We start from the raw sequence: 17,161 nt of genomic DNA, 5'->3' as shown, positions 1-17,161 counted from the left end.
ATGAGATTGATCACTGTTCGTTATCTTCACCTTTATAGGAGTTATGAGATTGATCACTGTTCGTTATCTTCACCTTTCATTAGGAGTTATGAGATTGATCACTGTTCGTTATCTTCACCTTTATAGGAGTTATGAGATTGATCACTGTTCGTTATCTTCACCTTTATAGGAGTTATGAGATTGATCACTGTTCGTTATCTTCACCTTTATAGGAGTTATGATATTGATCACTCTTCGTTATTTTCACCTTGCATGATAGAGAAGTCTTCCATATCTGCTTCGTAGTTACATATTATATTTTTTGGAACAAAGACGTTATAACGGCGAACTAACGACTTCAGCTTCTTACAACTGATCCACCCTCTGACGTACCCAGGGGTCCGTGTTTGTTGTGCCCTTGATTTTGTATTATTTGTGCATTTATGATATTGATCATTGTTCGTTATCTTCACATTTTATTTCATATTGACCTGATGAGAGGGCATGTTGCATGTACTTATCTAAGTTTACTCGATATTGACCCGATGGGAGGGCTTGATACATGGCGTATCTAAGTTAACTTGATACTAAGTGATGCGAGCAGGGGCGCACCCAGGAATTTTTTAAAGGGGGGGGGGGGTACCACTTATTTGATTTTCAAAAGGGGAGGGGAGTTCCACCCTTAAAACGCATTTAAAAAACCACCTTTTCTTAATCAAAATTTTCAGACGAAAGGGGTGGGGTTTCCAACCCGCAGACCCCCCCCCCCCCCCCTCTGCATCCTCAACTGGAGATGGCATGTTGCATGTGCTTATCTAAGTTTATTTGATATTGACCTGATGAGAGGACTTGCTGTACATGGGTTGCTTCTTCTGTTATGAAGATATATATTCTTTTTCTTATTTGATAGCGAAAGAACACATGCAATGATGTGCTTTCCGTTTTTCATATTTTGAAAGATGTACCTGTAATGAATGGGTTTAAACCAAACATTAATTTGCTCTAGCCTATATGCTGTGTGGATATGAGTAAAACATCTACTTCTAATGTCACATGTGTCGGTCTGACGCATCCTCTGTTAATATACAGAAAACCAAGCAACAGACGACAACGGAAACCTGTTTTCCGGTCCTGAAGTGTACATGCATATAGTTTAGTTTTTTAATTATCTGTGGTGGATTACAATGATGTGTTGTGTGAAATTTATAACTTTCTTAATACTGTTGAACAGTTTTAAGAATGTTCGTTCAGGTATGTGAGTTTTAATTGTCTTAATTAGAATAAGGAAACAGCACTTCGGTGCTTATGGTATGTAAAAATCAAACCCGTATGCATGGTTATTAACTTGTTAAACTTTACTAAGCGTATTTGATGGATAACAAGTTCTTGATAAACGAATTGTCATGAAGTCCCCAAACGAAAATGGGGAGAATCATTGTTTCTGTGAGAGATGAATGGGCGAGTTTCTGGATGATAATTAGAGTAAGTGTTGACTTATTAGTTTGATGAGAGATGAATGGGCGAGTTTCTGGGTGATAATTAGAGTAAGTGTTTACTCATTAGTTTGATGGGAGATGGGTGGGCGAGTTTCTGGATGATAATTAGAATAAGTATTTACTCATTAGTTTGATGAGAGATGGATGGACGAGTTTCTGGATGATAATTAGAGTAAGTGTTGACTTATTAGTTTGATGAGAGATGGATGGACGAGTTTCTGGATGATAATTAGAATAAGTATTTACGCATTAGTTTGATGAGAGATGGATGGACGAGTTTCTGGATGATAATTAGAGTAAGTGTTGACTTATTAGTTTGATGAGAGATGGATGGACGAGTTTCTGGATGATAATTAGAATAAGTATTTACTCATTAGTTTGATGAGAGATGGATGGACGAGTTTCTGGATGATAATTAGAGTAAGTGTTGACTTATTAGTTTGATGAAAGATGGATGGACGAGTTTCTGGATGATGAATAGAATAAGTATTTACTTATTAGTTTGATGAGAGATGGGTGGGTGGGTTTGTGGATATGATAATTATTAGTTTGATGAGAGATAGGTGGGTGGGTTTGTGGATATGATAATTATTAGTTTGATGATAGCTAGAGTAAGCGTCAACCAACTCTTTTGATGTGTGTGTATGTGTGTAAATGTTGTAGAGACCATGTTTGACGATTTTCAGCTGTCGCTCCAGAGTTGTATACCCCTTGATAACGCAAAGATAATAACTTGAACAAGCTTTGACCAAATTATTTAAATTTTGGAAATACTGTTAAAGACGCTGATATACAAAACAATTTCAAGTTTCACGGATTTAACTTTTATCGTTCTTGATTAGAACCCATTAACCCATTGGAATAATAAAATAACCAACTTTTTGGGTTCCAGACGATAACTTGACTAGGCCTTAACCATATCATACTGAGATTAGGATCACCGTATCCGTTTCTTTATCAGTATGTCCGTCTGTTCGAGCGTCTGTCCCATATGTGGTTAAAATTAGAATTTGTTCGAACTATAGGTATAATGGAGGGACACCAGAAGCTTATACTTGCTTCATTGGTTGATTATGACACATATTTTGACTTCGAATATTTTGAACCAAGGTAATTTTTTCAAGGTCACTGGTAAAGGTTAGAACTACACGTCTTGGCTATGACTTTATAACAGGGACACAGTAGATACCAGGAACAAAGATTATTTATGACCAGATACACGTGTCTTTCAACAAAGATATTTGTCCAAGGCCAAGGTCCCTGACGACAAAACATCAAAAACAATCGTCCAGGTCATGAGTTTGTTATAGAGAAACATCATCAAAAGCTTAAACCTGGCACAAAGAAACCTAATAATTATGATCTTAAACCACGGGTATTTGGACAACGTCGAGGTCACTAGTAAAAGAAGTTCGAGTCGTTTTTAGGTTATTATTGATTTCTACGGTTTTATGGATTTATACTGATAACTGACTTCGTTATTATTGATTTCTACGTTATTATTGATTTTTTTTATTATTATTATACAGATAATTGACTACGCTATTATTGATTTCTACAGATAATTAACTACGCTATTATTGATTTCGACAGATAATTGTCTACATTATGATGGATTTCTACCGATAATTGACTACGTTATCATTGATTTCTACCGATAATTGACTACGTTATCATTGATTTCTACAGATAATTGACTACGCTATTAATGATTTTTACAGATAAGTGACTACGGTATCATTGATTTCTACAGATAATTGACTACGCTATTATTGATTTCTACAGATAATTAACTACGCTATTATTGATTTCGACAGATAATTGTCTACGTTATCATGGATTTCTACAGATAATTGTCTACATTATCATTGATTTCTACAGATAATTGACTACGCTATTATTGATTTCTACAGATAATTAACTACGCTATTAATGATTTTTACAGATAATTGTCTACGTTATTATGGATTTCTACAGATAATTGACCATATTATTATGGATTTCTACAGATAATTGACTACGTTGTTATTGATTTCAGATACATCCACGGTTATGTCTACTGAAAGTCACACAAAATCTTCTCCTACCAATGACCCAAGTGGAGCTACATCGGATAGCTTGTTAGGTATGACTTCCGCAACTACAGATGAAATCACAACGATACCCACCACCCAAAGTGAAAAGACGACAGGTTCAACCACTCCAAAATCCGGAGGTTTGTAATACTTGTATACAAAACTGTCCTTGCATAAATTCCACCGTCCGTCGAAAATAAATACAGTGTACAAGTTTAAGAAAATACAGATCATATGATTAAAGCTGACCTTTCTCCTACTCCAGATCTTATTTATCAAAGCTGTTTAGTTGCTTGTCAAATCTTTTTGCTCGTCAGAATCTCCTCAGCTTCTGAACATGACACAATGATGTAACCTTTCACTCGAGGTCTAAAATTCGAGGTAAAGATCGAGGTCATGATCAACTCACAATGACAATTAATTTGATGTCTTCCCACTTAGCCAACATTTTAAAAATTCGGAAAGAAACATGTGTTGCCCAAGTGAGAAAGGAACAATAGACTTAAAGCAACACTAGCTGTCATTTTTGTGTCGAAAATGTTTGTTGACAAATTATGATTTGCTATTTTAATGACAGAAGAACAAAAAAGGTTCATAAACTACTGTTATTAATATTTGTGTTTGAAAACCTTTCCAGTGGTTCTGAATGAAGCAAAATTACATATATATTATTGCCTTCCCATACAAAAATCGATTTCTATATAGTGCTATATATTCAATAGAACCGAAATATTTATTTTGATAAAATCTTAATTTTAATTTTATCAATGACTATGGTTAAAGTTACATACAAAACTATCATAATAGCACGTTTTTACAACAAAATCAAATTTTCAGAGTTAAAACTGATATAACTTTAATTACAGGCAGACGATAGGCTGTTTTTTTTTTTTAAGATAACAGATTGTTTTTTCTATTCCATTGTAAATAAGAAAACATTAAGTGTAATTACATTTACTCATAAATTTGTTCCCCAAAGTTGACAACTCTGAGTTTTAAGTGTGTACTCAACAAACGATACCAGAAGGATAAATCTTCTCCTATACTAATTTGCACTATACGGTCATTTTGATACAGCTGAGATATCAGGTTTTTTCGCTTATTAATTTGTAGTGACTTTATTGCAATGTAATTTTCAAATATGAGTGGTTTTCTTTATTTGTTCTACTAAGTACAAGATTTGTGAGTCCAGAACTTCTTCCTAAGAATCGGGAAAATAAATATATGGTATAAATATGAAAAATGTCCTTGTGCTAGATAGTTTTTAAAAAAAATGAAAATTACATGAAAATAGCCATTGCACGTCAGAACACTAAAGAATAGCGGCAAAACGTCATGTTTACGTTTGAGATCTACTTCACAATCGTAACTACTCGGCTATTTGCGTAACCACAAATAAACCTCGAATGTAGATCGACGCCATCAGAGTCGGTTGCTATGTGTACACAAATGTAACTATGACGTCAAAGAATAGACAGATTTGGGACAAAACAAATTCATCTATAATATATCATACATATCTAAGGTGTTCTACCGCGATCAATCTTATAATACGTTAATAATACAAAATCTAAATATGTGGTGAAAATTAATCTTACTCCTAAATAACGCATTATACAGGGATTCGGTTCTAGCCTTTTAATTTCATCCACATGCGCGCTTCCGGCGAATAAATGCATCGATTTGATGCAATTTTTACGCCGATCCACGTCCGAGTCTTCTTTCCGGTTACGGAAAAGGATTAGCGTGATCCGATTGATCTACTTCACTTTGATCAAATTGGGAATACTGATTGGGTTGCATTGGGATTTTATGGAATTTAATAATCAAACTGACAAAACCCCATGATTTCTTCTCGATTTAGAAGTTTAACACCCCTCAGCTAGATATGATAATTTAAACACAAAGAAAAGTTGTTTATTTACGGTTATATGTCGAGCCATTGTATTTACAATGACCATCCTCGGTAAATGCATGATTGGACAATATTTCAAAATTATGATAAGAAAGTACTTTTTTGTTGTTGTTGTTTTTTTGTTTTTTTTAAAGTTTAATGCAGTGTGTTCATAAAATACGAAACCCAAAACAGTCCTTTTGTATGAATTTCAAAAATGTATTAGAAAGTATTTCTTTGGACAGTTAGTGTATATATAAATCACAGATCTTCTACATTGATTAAACATAATTATCATTTGAACAACGGAGTTCATCTAATGATTGAAAAATTAAGTGACCGTTGACTCGCGAATAAATGAATGTTATTGCCTGTCACTAATCAATCATCTGTTCGCCGTACGGCATCCATATCAACCTGATTAAAAAACACAGAAACAAACAGCTATGGAAACGCTTTCATTAAGCTAGAGTATTTCCGAAGTTGTATACGTGGTGTAAAGACGTCTTTCGTTTTTTTAGTAGATATTTATATATAATCATATAATGCGTCCTTGCACCACACAGTACAAAAATACACTTTAAGTGGTAAAATACCATACAGGAAGAAGTTACTCCGGAATTTAATGCGTCGTATTTCGGATTTTATACTCGCCTTGCCCTAGCGGAAATAGACAAGAATCAAGAACAGAGAACTCTGCCTTTAAAAAATCGCATATCTATGCGCATGTCCAAATTAGACAGCAAGAGAAGCCATTTCTCCCAAGGTTGGATTAGAAATTATTAGCGGAACAACGCAGATCTTTGCAGTACAGAAGGACGATGGTTCCTTGTAAGGTTTTCGCATACTATGCCATATTGGCCACGACGCTATACGCAATCGTTAAAGGTAAGGAAAAACACAATATGAAATGTTTCGTCTTTGTCAAAAAAATCGGGTCACAAACGTAAGAAACATAATCAGCTGATCAACAGTGCAGTACATTGACATATAATGTGATGATGACTTGCTATAATTTGTTGTTATACATATTACATATATTGTAATAGGCGTGTAGTTAGTAATTTGTGAACTAGTAGGTTAGTTACGTACAATTTTATAAGGTATATCGTGACTAGTGCAGTAATATTTGATTCTGCTATGTCGGGACCGGACTATCACTGTATTCGTAGCCAGGGTCACATTCCTCTGGTTGCAGTGTTCTTGGTCCTAGTAAAATATTTTATACATATGTGCGTATCAAACAGTTGATGAAGGAACTAATTCAATAATGTCCGATGATTGTTTTTTGACGCATAGAAAACTGTTTCAAGTGCACCGGTATAATGCTAGTTTTGGGATACCCGCGATAATTCTTGTATAAAAACAATTATTTTGGTTCAGACATGTTTCAATCAGTGGACCATCCCATCTGTCCCGAGAACAAGATAGTTTGATGGGTATGACATGACTAAAATATATTGCATCACCTTATAACTTTGTGAAAAGTTGATGAAGTTAGATAGTCATTGCTGTGCTTTTTATGTAATTTTGATTATTTTAGATAGGGTACAGTTTGGGGGGGGGGGGGATTGAGAGTTCACTGTGAACCAAAACTTGTTTTTCTCTGTCCTTGTTTTTCTTGTTACATTGTAAAGTGTCTTATATACTGAGAACTTGCATGAATGTTGAAACATGCATTGGAGTGGCTGTCATTTTTATACATTGATACAATAATGTGTGTGTCTTGACAAAAATCACAAATTTACAAATTTATAATGAAATATAGTTCAACTGATTCACATTTTGTATAAGGCATTATGAAATGCTTTTGTTCACATTTTGACATTAAGTTTAAATTGTGAAGACACTCAACTGATGAGCATGAATCACACATGCTGAACAGAGGATGGAGGACCCGAACCCCCCTTTTTTAAGGATCAACTAAAAAGCATTGTTATTCCTATCGTATTTGATTCCCATGTATAAATAAGTTTTGAACCAATATTTTGAAAAGGACATTTAATTTGACTGTAGGGACCAAAAAGAGGATGTGGGGGGGGGGGGGGGGATAGAGAGAAATTTGCATATATTTTCTATTTCAGTCATACAAACTTGTGATCTATATTATGAAAGAGGATGGCATCGTACGGTGATGTGTTTTTATGAGGACTGGTAAAGTCATTGTTGACGTTCTTTGTAAATTGTGACAGGTTGACACTGCCACCTGTCAATAGCTGAAACTATACTCCCTTCAGGTTAAAATATTGTATCCAGACATGCTGATTAATATATCATTCTTTTTTATGTATTATTTGTAATACAATAAAACACACTTATAGCAAAGTGCTGGGGAGGATTGATTTTGTTTCATTATAGATATAATTCATTAAATCCAATAAGTATGGTATAGAACTACGGGGAATGAAAATCTCTTCACTGTAAAGCATGAATTCATTATAAATGTGTTTGCTGTAACAGTTTGATGCGATTGATTCAGAAATAATTCATGATATATATTCAGTCTTTTTTGGGATGTTTAAGATAAATAATCCTCTTCACAGCATGTAGCAAAAAGCAGCTGAGACAGTTTATTGTCCACTATATAATATTCATCTCTACCATTTTAGTTCAATGTGAAAGAACATAAATGATATTGAATTTAGGATTGCTGTTTATTTAAAGGTGATTACAGTAAGTTATTGTATTGAATTAACAAAAATACATCAAATACCAAATGAAGCCAATATGAAAATAGAACAAGACTGGAACCATGGTTTATTGTTTCAACTAACATACTTTGCTTAACATTTATTTTAACATTGTCTAAACAGAAGAAAAGCAATTCAAACGGAAAGCAAACCTTCATTAAAGTTTCATTACACAGAACAGCATGAAGATGAAACCATATTTGAGAGAAAGAAAAGTCACTCTTCATATGAATTTGTATAGGTGGCCTTGGAAATTTTGTGTTAATTCAGACAAATAGGTCTAAATATCTGGTCCGAGCAGTCTCTGGATTCAGTGGTACATATATACTAGTGCTTTGATTGTTTTAAGCTGCAATGAACACATGAATGTACTTGGCAGGGGGGCAGACACATAGCTGAAATTGTAAACAGTAGCCTTATTTCTTCTAATGATGTTGTATTTTACTTGTATTTGATATAGTCTGGACATTTAGACCTGAACATAGCCAGTTTACACCGGTTTGGCCCCAATATCAGCAGTTTTCTATGATTTTGAAATATCCATGTTAATGAAAGAGCATAAGAAGAACTGGGGACCTTCAAAACTCTAATATTGTTAAAAAATGGCCCAATACAATCTTGAAATGTCCTTTCTTTGGTATTGGGTTATATCATTGAACTTTTATTATGAAAAGGTCAACACAGGTGAAGATTTAAATTGAAATTTAGTCTGAAAGTGTAAAGTAACTTTAATACTACCTGATGAATATTAAAACTTTGAAAGTTTGTAAGAATTTGCTGCAAGATTAAAAATGATGAAAATTACTAATTACTTCCTAGCATAATTGTTCATAATTCTTCAGCCAAAAGAATAAAATGTTCCTAATGTTCAAGTTTTGATGTGGTATTGAATTATTCATAGTCATATCTTGATATAAGGGCTGATTTATAAAATCGAGTTCATTTTGGTTTTAACAGGTTTGATCACATATGGTCTATAATCTGCCTTTTCTCATGCATGGTCATAATCTATGCTTCACAAATTCCTTCAAAATTCTGTAATCTTTATGTTGATGTATACAGTTACCTCGGACAACACATTTTTAGTCATCTGTTTTATAATATTTTCATACTGATACCCAGGGCAAAAATTTGTAGGAATTGAAGGTGTACTAGAGGGCTGACAGTGTTGTCCCTTAAGGTGTACTAGAGGGCTGACAGTGTTGTCCCTTATGACCCAGAAGCTGGAGGATTTCCCTTGACTTTTCTGATGTAAAACCAGGGGGGTTTGTCCTAGAAGTGAAATGATTAAGTGCTCGATCAATTCATCATGGTATATCTTGTCAGTTTAATACACAGTACAAAGCTTGTATTTTTGGTTCTGTACGCTTTTATTTATTGGGATTGGTTAAAAAGTTCACTTGGATTTGAAATGATACTGGACATGATTAAGTCCACTGAGAAGCCCTCTGGTCTTCAGCGAATTTGTGGTCTTCAGTCGATTTGATCTTGTGACTGCCCCACTTCACATCCTAGTGAAGTTTTCAAAATAATTATTTAATTTTTTAGTTAAATCGCTATGCTGAATTGACATGATGATAAAGTTCTTGCAAATAATTTCTTATTCATGCATGGTGATGAACAAAATTAACTTTTAGCTAGTGACTGGCTAATCAATACAACAAGCCAAGATAATGGAAATAAAGTACTGCGAGATATGATTGACTAGTGAGATGTGAGTGACTAGTGAGATATGAATGACTTGTAAGATGTGAATGACTTGTAAGATGTGAATGACTTGTGGGATATGAATGACTTGTAAGATGTGAGTGACTAGTGAGATATGAATGAGATGTGAGTGACTAGTGAGATATGAATGACTTGTAAGATGTGAGTGACTAGTGAGATATGAATGACTTGTAAGATGTGAGTGACTTGTGAGATATGAATGACTTGTAAGATGTGAATGACTTGTGGGATATGAATGACTTGTAAGATGTGAGTAATTAGTGAGTTATGAATGACTTGTGTAAGATGTGAGTGACTAGTGAGATATGAATGACTTGTAAGATGTGAATGACTTGTGGGATATGAATGACTTGTAAGATGTGAGTGACTAGTGAGCTGTGAATGACTTGTGAGATGTGAGTGACTAGTGAGATATGAATGACTTGTGAGATGTGAGTGACTAGTGAGATATGAATGACTTGTAAGATGTGAGTGACTAGTGAGATATGAATGACTTGTAAGATGTGAGTGACTTGTGGGATATGAATGACTTGTAAGATGTGAGTGACTTGTGGGATATGAGTGACTTGTGAGTGACATGTAAGTTATGAGTGACTTGTGAGATGTGAGTGACTTGTGGGATATGAGTGACTTGTGAGATATGTTGATTGACTTGCAATACTGACATTTATGATGGTACAAACTATTTTTTGATTGGTATAATATTTGCAAACCCATAAGAATCTGACAAGCAAGAAAGAAATTAAAGGCAGCTTGCAACTAAACAGTCTATGTATGAAAGAGGTACACAGCTTTGAAATCAACATGTGACAAGGCCAAAATTTATTTGCTCTGGTCCAATCGAGTGAAATGAATCTTCCCAGTGAAATGAATCTTCCTAACTAAAGAAGATTTTCTCTCACCTTTTGGTCTCTTTGAACATGAATGAAAAAATATATGTTGGTTTCCACTTTCCCGACCGACCCTAAAGATTTCTGCCGACCCTAACACATTTTTTTCCATTCTCACACCTAAATTTCAAATGTTATATAAAAATAGTAATCGTGATCTTACACACAAGAACCATGGCTAAGGAGAGTCAGGGCTGAGATTTAGCCCAGCTGGATATTTGGAATAAAGCCGTTGCTGAATATCAAGACAGTCCTTCATAAATCAAATTTATAAGTCAACTTCAGCCGATGCAAACAATTATTGTGCACCTTGACAACAATGTTGTCTGCTTCAGTTAAGTTATTTGTATATTAAACTAACTTTCCATCGCAATGTGCAAAGCATTTCTTACATTTTAGTTATGTTAACTTCAAAATCAAAACAACCACTTGTTTTTCATTCAAAAAATAGCATCCATGACAGTATTTTGGGATACACTAAATACCTGAACTTTTAAAAACCCTAATTTACCATATCAACATAAATTCCCTCTTAGATTTATTTTTAAAATTTTATTTATGCAGTCAAGGAAGACTATATTTAAAATTCATGAACCCTGTGAATTATCAAGCAAAATTTATGAATTGTATTTTCATTCCTGGTTATTGGCATTTCTTTATCTTTTTTTTTATTTTATTTAATGATAGAATTTATATAATCTGATTAAATGTGTGCATGAATTCCATAAACTTAAAGAAATATACATTACCACTAAAATATTTCTTTAAAATTTTTAAAATTAAACATCAAGTGTATCAACACAAAATTTATGCTTGGTAAGGTCGATCAGAGTTTTAGTAGTTCAGGTGTGTAGTGCATCACGATACACGTCATGGACGCCATCTTTTGAATGGAAAAAATAAGTTATTGGCTTTATTTGGGGATTTCCATATTTAAATGGTAAAGCAATGCATGACTAATAGTGATGGAAAGTTAGTTTAGAAAACAAATAACTTATTTGAAGCAAATGGCATTGTTGCCAAGGTGTACAGTAATTGCTAGCACTGGATGAAGTTGACTGTGAATTTCCAGACATGAGGCTTCAGCAGCAGAGTCATTCCAAAGAATTTCAGCTGAGATTAGTCCAATGGCACCATGGAGTTTTGTGATGTCTATTGGATTTTGCAAATATCATCACTACAACAAGAGTATATTTATGACTTATTGAATTATGCACTAATACTATATATAGATTCCAAAACACAGAAACAGTTTTTGTTTACAGTACAGTGGAAGAAATTGTAGCTTTTATTTGATTACTAGATAATCACTGTATTTTATGCATAGTAGTATACTAAATTATTTAAAAATAATTCAACCTATAAAATCAACAACAACAAAACCACTACCTACCTACCGACCCATAAACATTTTGAGGTGAAAGTGGAAACAACATATATTATTTTGACCTTAAAGAAAAACAAGATTTTGTCTACCTCAGCCTACCCAATTTTTTATTATATAGAGTTAAGAGAGGGCAAACAAATAAATTTTAAAGGTGGCCCATAGCTGCAATAATGTAGCCCTCTCTGATTTTTTTTTTTTTGAGGAGAGGGCTACAACTCCTTAGGATCTCCGTAATGGTGCAAATGCGGGAGTGATTCACTCCTGCAACATTTGCGCTCATTCTAAACATTTCCTGACTTTCTTTATGTAAATAAAATGATATTCTATGTTTCTTAGTCAATATATAAATTTACAACCTGCAACTTAAGATTTGTGAGGCTCTATTCTACCGTTTTCAACAATTTCGATAAATTCCAATTTCTCGATTCATATTTGTGCGCCATGTTTGATGTACTGAAGTATAAACTTCCGATTGTCAAGTCATTTGCATATGCCATATAAGGTAGTATTTACATCAATGGAAAAGTATGGAGGCGAAAGTTATTTCGTCGGTATTGAAAAGGTTTGAATTTAATATCAAGTTAAAAACCGAACAGCAGAGTGTAAATTCTTTCTGCAACAATATGATTTTCCTTTTTTTGTCGAAGTGGCTCGAGTTAACTACATTTTCGCGCTGATTGTCAATGCTTAGGTTTTTTCATTAGATTAGATCCACCTACGAGATCTCGCGATAACAAGCATGGCGGCGCAGACGAAGAATTTTGCATGCTGTACATTGTATTTAATGAAAAACACCTTTATTAGACATGCCGGAGCACAAAGTTGGTACTCCTTTTGGTGTAAACAACATTTGGGACTAATACACAGAGTTTATTATCGGTTATTCATAAAATTATTTTGCACCATTACGGAGATCCTATGGAATTGTAGCCCTATCCCGAAAACGTCAGAATTAAAAAAAATTGGATAGGGCTACATTTTTGCAGCTAGTGGCCCAGGGCATACGTTTTTTTTTTCTAAGTTCAGTATCATCGAGATAGCTAGTTGTTGATGTCTGTACATGGTCTCGCTGATATGGAAAAAGTGAACAATATAAGGCCATGTAAGCAAAAAAGTTCATCCATATTCATTTTTTTTTCTTCCTTTCTTTTTTTCCTTTGTTTTGTACAATATAGGTAAAGAATAGATTTTGTGGTGGGATAAATTGTCGGTCCTTGCAGGTGTATTCCAACTGATTGCTTGAATAATCAATTTTACTCCATCAATATTTATCTGTAAAGATGAGTAGTTTGAGGCCTATTAAAATAAACATGTCACTGTTGAAGACCCTTGTTATCATGAAAAATAAATAATTTCAGTCCTGGTTTGACACTGTTTTGTTTAAATGGCCATCCTCAAGAACAATCAAAATTTGTGTGCATATATAGACTTATCTGTCTACTGACCTAAACTGATCAATATAGGCAATATACATTCATAGCTTGCATCTTTCACATAACTGTACTTTGTCAGTTGGAAGAGGAAATCCACACCATGAAACATATATTGTACATGTATGTTGTTCTTGACTCAATGTTCAGAATGTTCTAGACTAGCTTCAAGTCACAGTATACATATGAAACATAACTCAATCATAAATGCAGGAAAAATTATTTTGTCTTCTTTTTTTCTGTTGTGATTGCACATTTGAAAGAAGGAATTTCATTTTCAGTATGAATCAATTCAGTTGTAAAGGTTGAGATGTATTGATGGTTATTTCATCTATTTCAGCAAACCCAACAATTCTGGGCAAGGGTTATAAGGTGTTTGTAAGTGGTTCCAATCTTAGTATGTCATGCACGTACAACTCTACAACCTTACTAAATGATGATGACATGCAGAAGTTGAAGTTTTACGATAAAGATGGTGCAGAGTTTGATGGAAGTCGAAAATTCACAAAAGCTTACACACGGAACTCTCCTACAAGTGTTACGGTCACCCTGAATAAAGTCTCAGTGGATCGCTCAGATGCAGGAAGATACCAGTGTAAATACGATGGAGCGGCAAATTCCATTTATAATGATGTCATTATTGTAGTCTGTGAGTATCCCCCCCCCCCTTTTTTTTAGCTCACCTGAGCTGAAGGCTCACATGAGCTTTTCTGATCAAAATTTGTCCGTTGTCTGTCAGCGTCGTCGTAAACTTTTCACATTTTCATCTTCTTTTCAAAAACCACTGGGTCAATTATAACCAAACTTGGCCAAAAGCATCCTTGGGTAAAGGGCTTTCAAGTTCATATAAAGGGCCATGCCCCGTTCAAAGGGGAGATAATCACAAAAATGTAAAAATAGGGTGGGGTCATTTAAAAATCTTCTTCTTAAGAACCACTGGGCCAGAGGAGCTGAAATTTTCATGAAAGCTTCCTGACATAGTGCAGATTCAAGTTTGTTCAAATCATGGCCCCTGGGGGTAGATTGGGGCCACAATAGGGGATCAAAGTTTTACATAGAAATATATAGGGAAAATCTTTAAAAATCATCTCAAGAACCAATGAGCCAGAAGAGCTGAGCTTTACATGAAAGCTTCCTGACATAGTGCAGATTCAAGTTTGTAAAAATCATGGCCTCCAGGGGTAGGTTGGGGCCACAATACAGACTACGGTTTTACATGCAAATATATATGGAAAGTCTTCAGATATGGGCCAATGTAACTCAGGTGAGCGATGTGACCCATGGGCCTCTTGTTCAGTAGATTGGATCCTTATTGCGGACCAACATGAAAGCTCAAGCTAAAACATATAAATGCAGTTATAACTCTCATAATTGGAGATGTGTTGCAATTATTATGCTTCTGATGCACTGCCAGAGATGTTTAAAATTGTGTGTCTGTACTTCAGTTTTGGGCAATGGTCCCTTAAGGTCAAGGTCGGATTTCACATAAGGACACTGTGGAGTGGCATCATTCAATGAGAACCAAATATCCATTACTCTGCCCTTGACCTTTGGCCTGGATATCACTAGGCATTTCTTCCTTCTCCTCCCATCTGTAAATTTGCAGTAAGAATGACACTGAAAGGTTCTATTGTGTCTGCACTAGGGCACTCACTGTGTGTGACCACTACTGAAACCTTTCCATTTGACCAAGAAAAAAAGATTGTTATGTGAAATGGTTCTCTTGATATGGTGTTTATTATAAGATTGTTTATACACTTGGTAAACAATCATAAATGTGTTTATTTAGGGGTATATAGGAATCACCTTATTTTTCCAATTTCCATCCAGCTGTGTGCATTTGTGTCCCTGCAGTCATTTTGTTACAAAGCAACCAAAGATGTGAAAAGACACAAAAATTGCAGATGACATAAGGGCATGTCATGACCCCGACTTAAGGTCATTGGAAAATTTAGTCAGTTTGACTATTTTTAGAAGTAATCGATTAAATCATAATTACATAGGTTGTAAAAAGTGATCCGTTTTCCTTGTTATATTTTATGATTCTTTAAAATTTAGGATATTCTCAGATTAAGAAACATAATTCCTGAATATTTTTGGTGTGAAATATGTTTCACAAGTCTTTTGGAGTTGATAAATTATGAATTTTATGAAAGGGTTCTAATAAATTGAAATATGTATCCAATCATTCAGATTTATTGATAGCTAATTTTCTGGAACACTGCTCATAATCTTCATGGTCTAGTTGTTTTCTGGTGCACGCAGGTTGCCTTGAACATGGGACTTTTGCACCATACCAAACACAGTAATTTTTTTTTTACAGTGGAGTCCTAGACTGATTGTTATTGACTACCGGGTAAATAATTTTTCTTCTGTAACCTTTTTATCTTGAATTAATTTTTTTAGTTGACACCACACCTGCTGAATACAACAATACTGCCATCAACTTGAAATGCAAGTATGATGTCGAGAAAGACAGTAATGTTGTTATTGACAAACGCGAGTTGTCATGGAAAAGGGGAGATGAGCTTGCATCTAAAGGTGACCGACACAGGGATAATGGAACCACACTAATCATCGAAAAAGCAGGTAAGTCCAGCAGTGTACTGCCCTAAATGTCACTATATTAAGGTAGACAGTGAAATGAATTTCTTGAAAAGTGTATTGAATGGCCGATCATAGTCTGTTGTGTGTCGTCTATCTGTTCTTCAGAACCATCTTGACCATTTCCACCAAAATTGTCTTCTAGTAACCTAGGGGGAAAAAATCATCAAATGAAACCCATTTGAAGGGGAGATGATCTATGAAAGCATGCAAATGAATTTTTATACACCCCGCAACAAGTTGTGGGGGGGTATACTGGAATCGGGTTGTCCGTCTGTCTGTCCGTCTGTAGATGCAAAGGTTTCCGGGCTCTAAAGCATTATCCTTTCCACCTACCGTCACCATATCATACATATGGACTACCCATGGGATGAAGATGTTCCCTATCGATTTTGGGGTCAAAAGGTCAAAGGTCAAGCACACTGGACATCGAAGTAGCAATATGGTTTCCGGGCTCTAAAGCGTTATCCTTTCCACCTACAGTCACCATATCATACATATGGACTACCCATAGGATAAAGATGTTCCCTATCGATTTTGGGGTCAAAAGGTCAAAGGTCACGTGCACTGGACATCGAAGTAGCAATATGGTTCGGTTTGTCATGCCATTTGTTTTTTACACTCAGAAAAGAGGTAGTTTATACCTATTACCAACACCCTTTGGGAGATTGGGGTAAGTGGGGGGTATTCTTAGTGAGCATTGCTCACAGTACCTCTTGTTTCTCCAGGTAAACAGCTTCTCAAGAGCTAGTGAGTCATAATGACAAAGATTAGGGGGTAACTTAGAATTTTATAGGATAAATATTATCAGATCTGTCTCTCCGTGTGGAGAATTGGGTCATGGTTATTTCCTCATTATACTGTTCTCTCTTAATTTTCCTGGCGGATTCATCCCATGACCTGAATCAAAGGGGGAGATAATCACAAAATGTTAAATTAGGGTGGGGTCATTTAAAAATCTTCTCAAGAACCACTGAGCCAGAAGAGC

General features: G+C 34.9%; 1 protein-coding gene across 1 annotated transcript in view; it reads left to right on the top strand.

Moving 5' to 3' along the window:
* The first annotated feature begins 1,047 nt into the window (after nt 1-1,047).
* The window catches only part of LOC130054529 (hemicentin-1-like), a 42,316-nt gene continuing 26,202 nt past the window's right edge, over nt 1,048-17,161 (top strand). The window contains exons 1-4 of the mRNA XM_056164499.1: nt 1,048-1,230; nt 3,514-3,690; nt 13,910-14,218; nt 15,976-16,158. Coding sequence (XP_056020474.1) covers nt 1,164-1,230; nt 3,514-3,690; nt 13,910-14,218; nt 15,976-16,158 — 736 coding nt within the window. The 5' untranslated portion in view covers nt 1,048-1,163. The remainder of the gene's footprint in view (nt 1,231-3,513; nt 3,691-13,909; nt 14,219-15,975; nt 16,159-17,161) is intronic.

The sequence above is a fragment of the Ostrea edulis genome, chromosome 5 (assembly GCF_947568905.1).
Source record: "Ostrea edulis chromosome 5, xbOstEdul1.1, whole genome shotgun sequence".
NCBI classification, from domain to species: Eukaryota; Metazoa; Mollusca; class Bivalvia; order Ostreida; family Ostreidae; genus Ostrea; species Ostrea edulis.
This window is presented reverse-complemented; position numbering and strand designations above follow the sequence as displayed.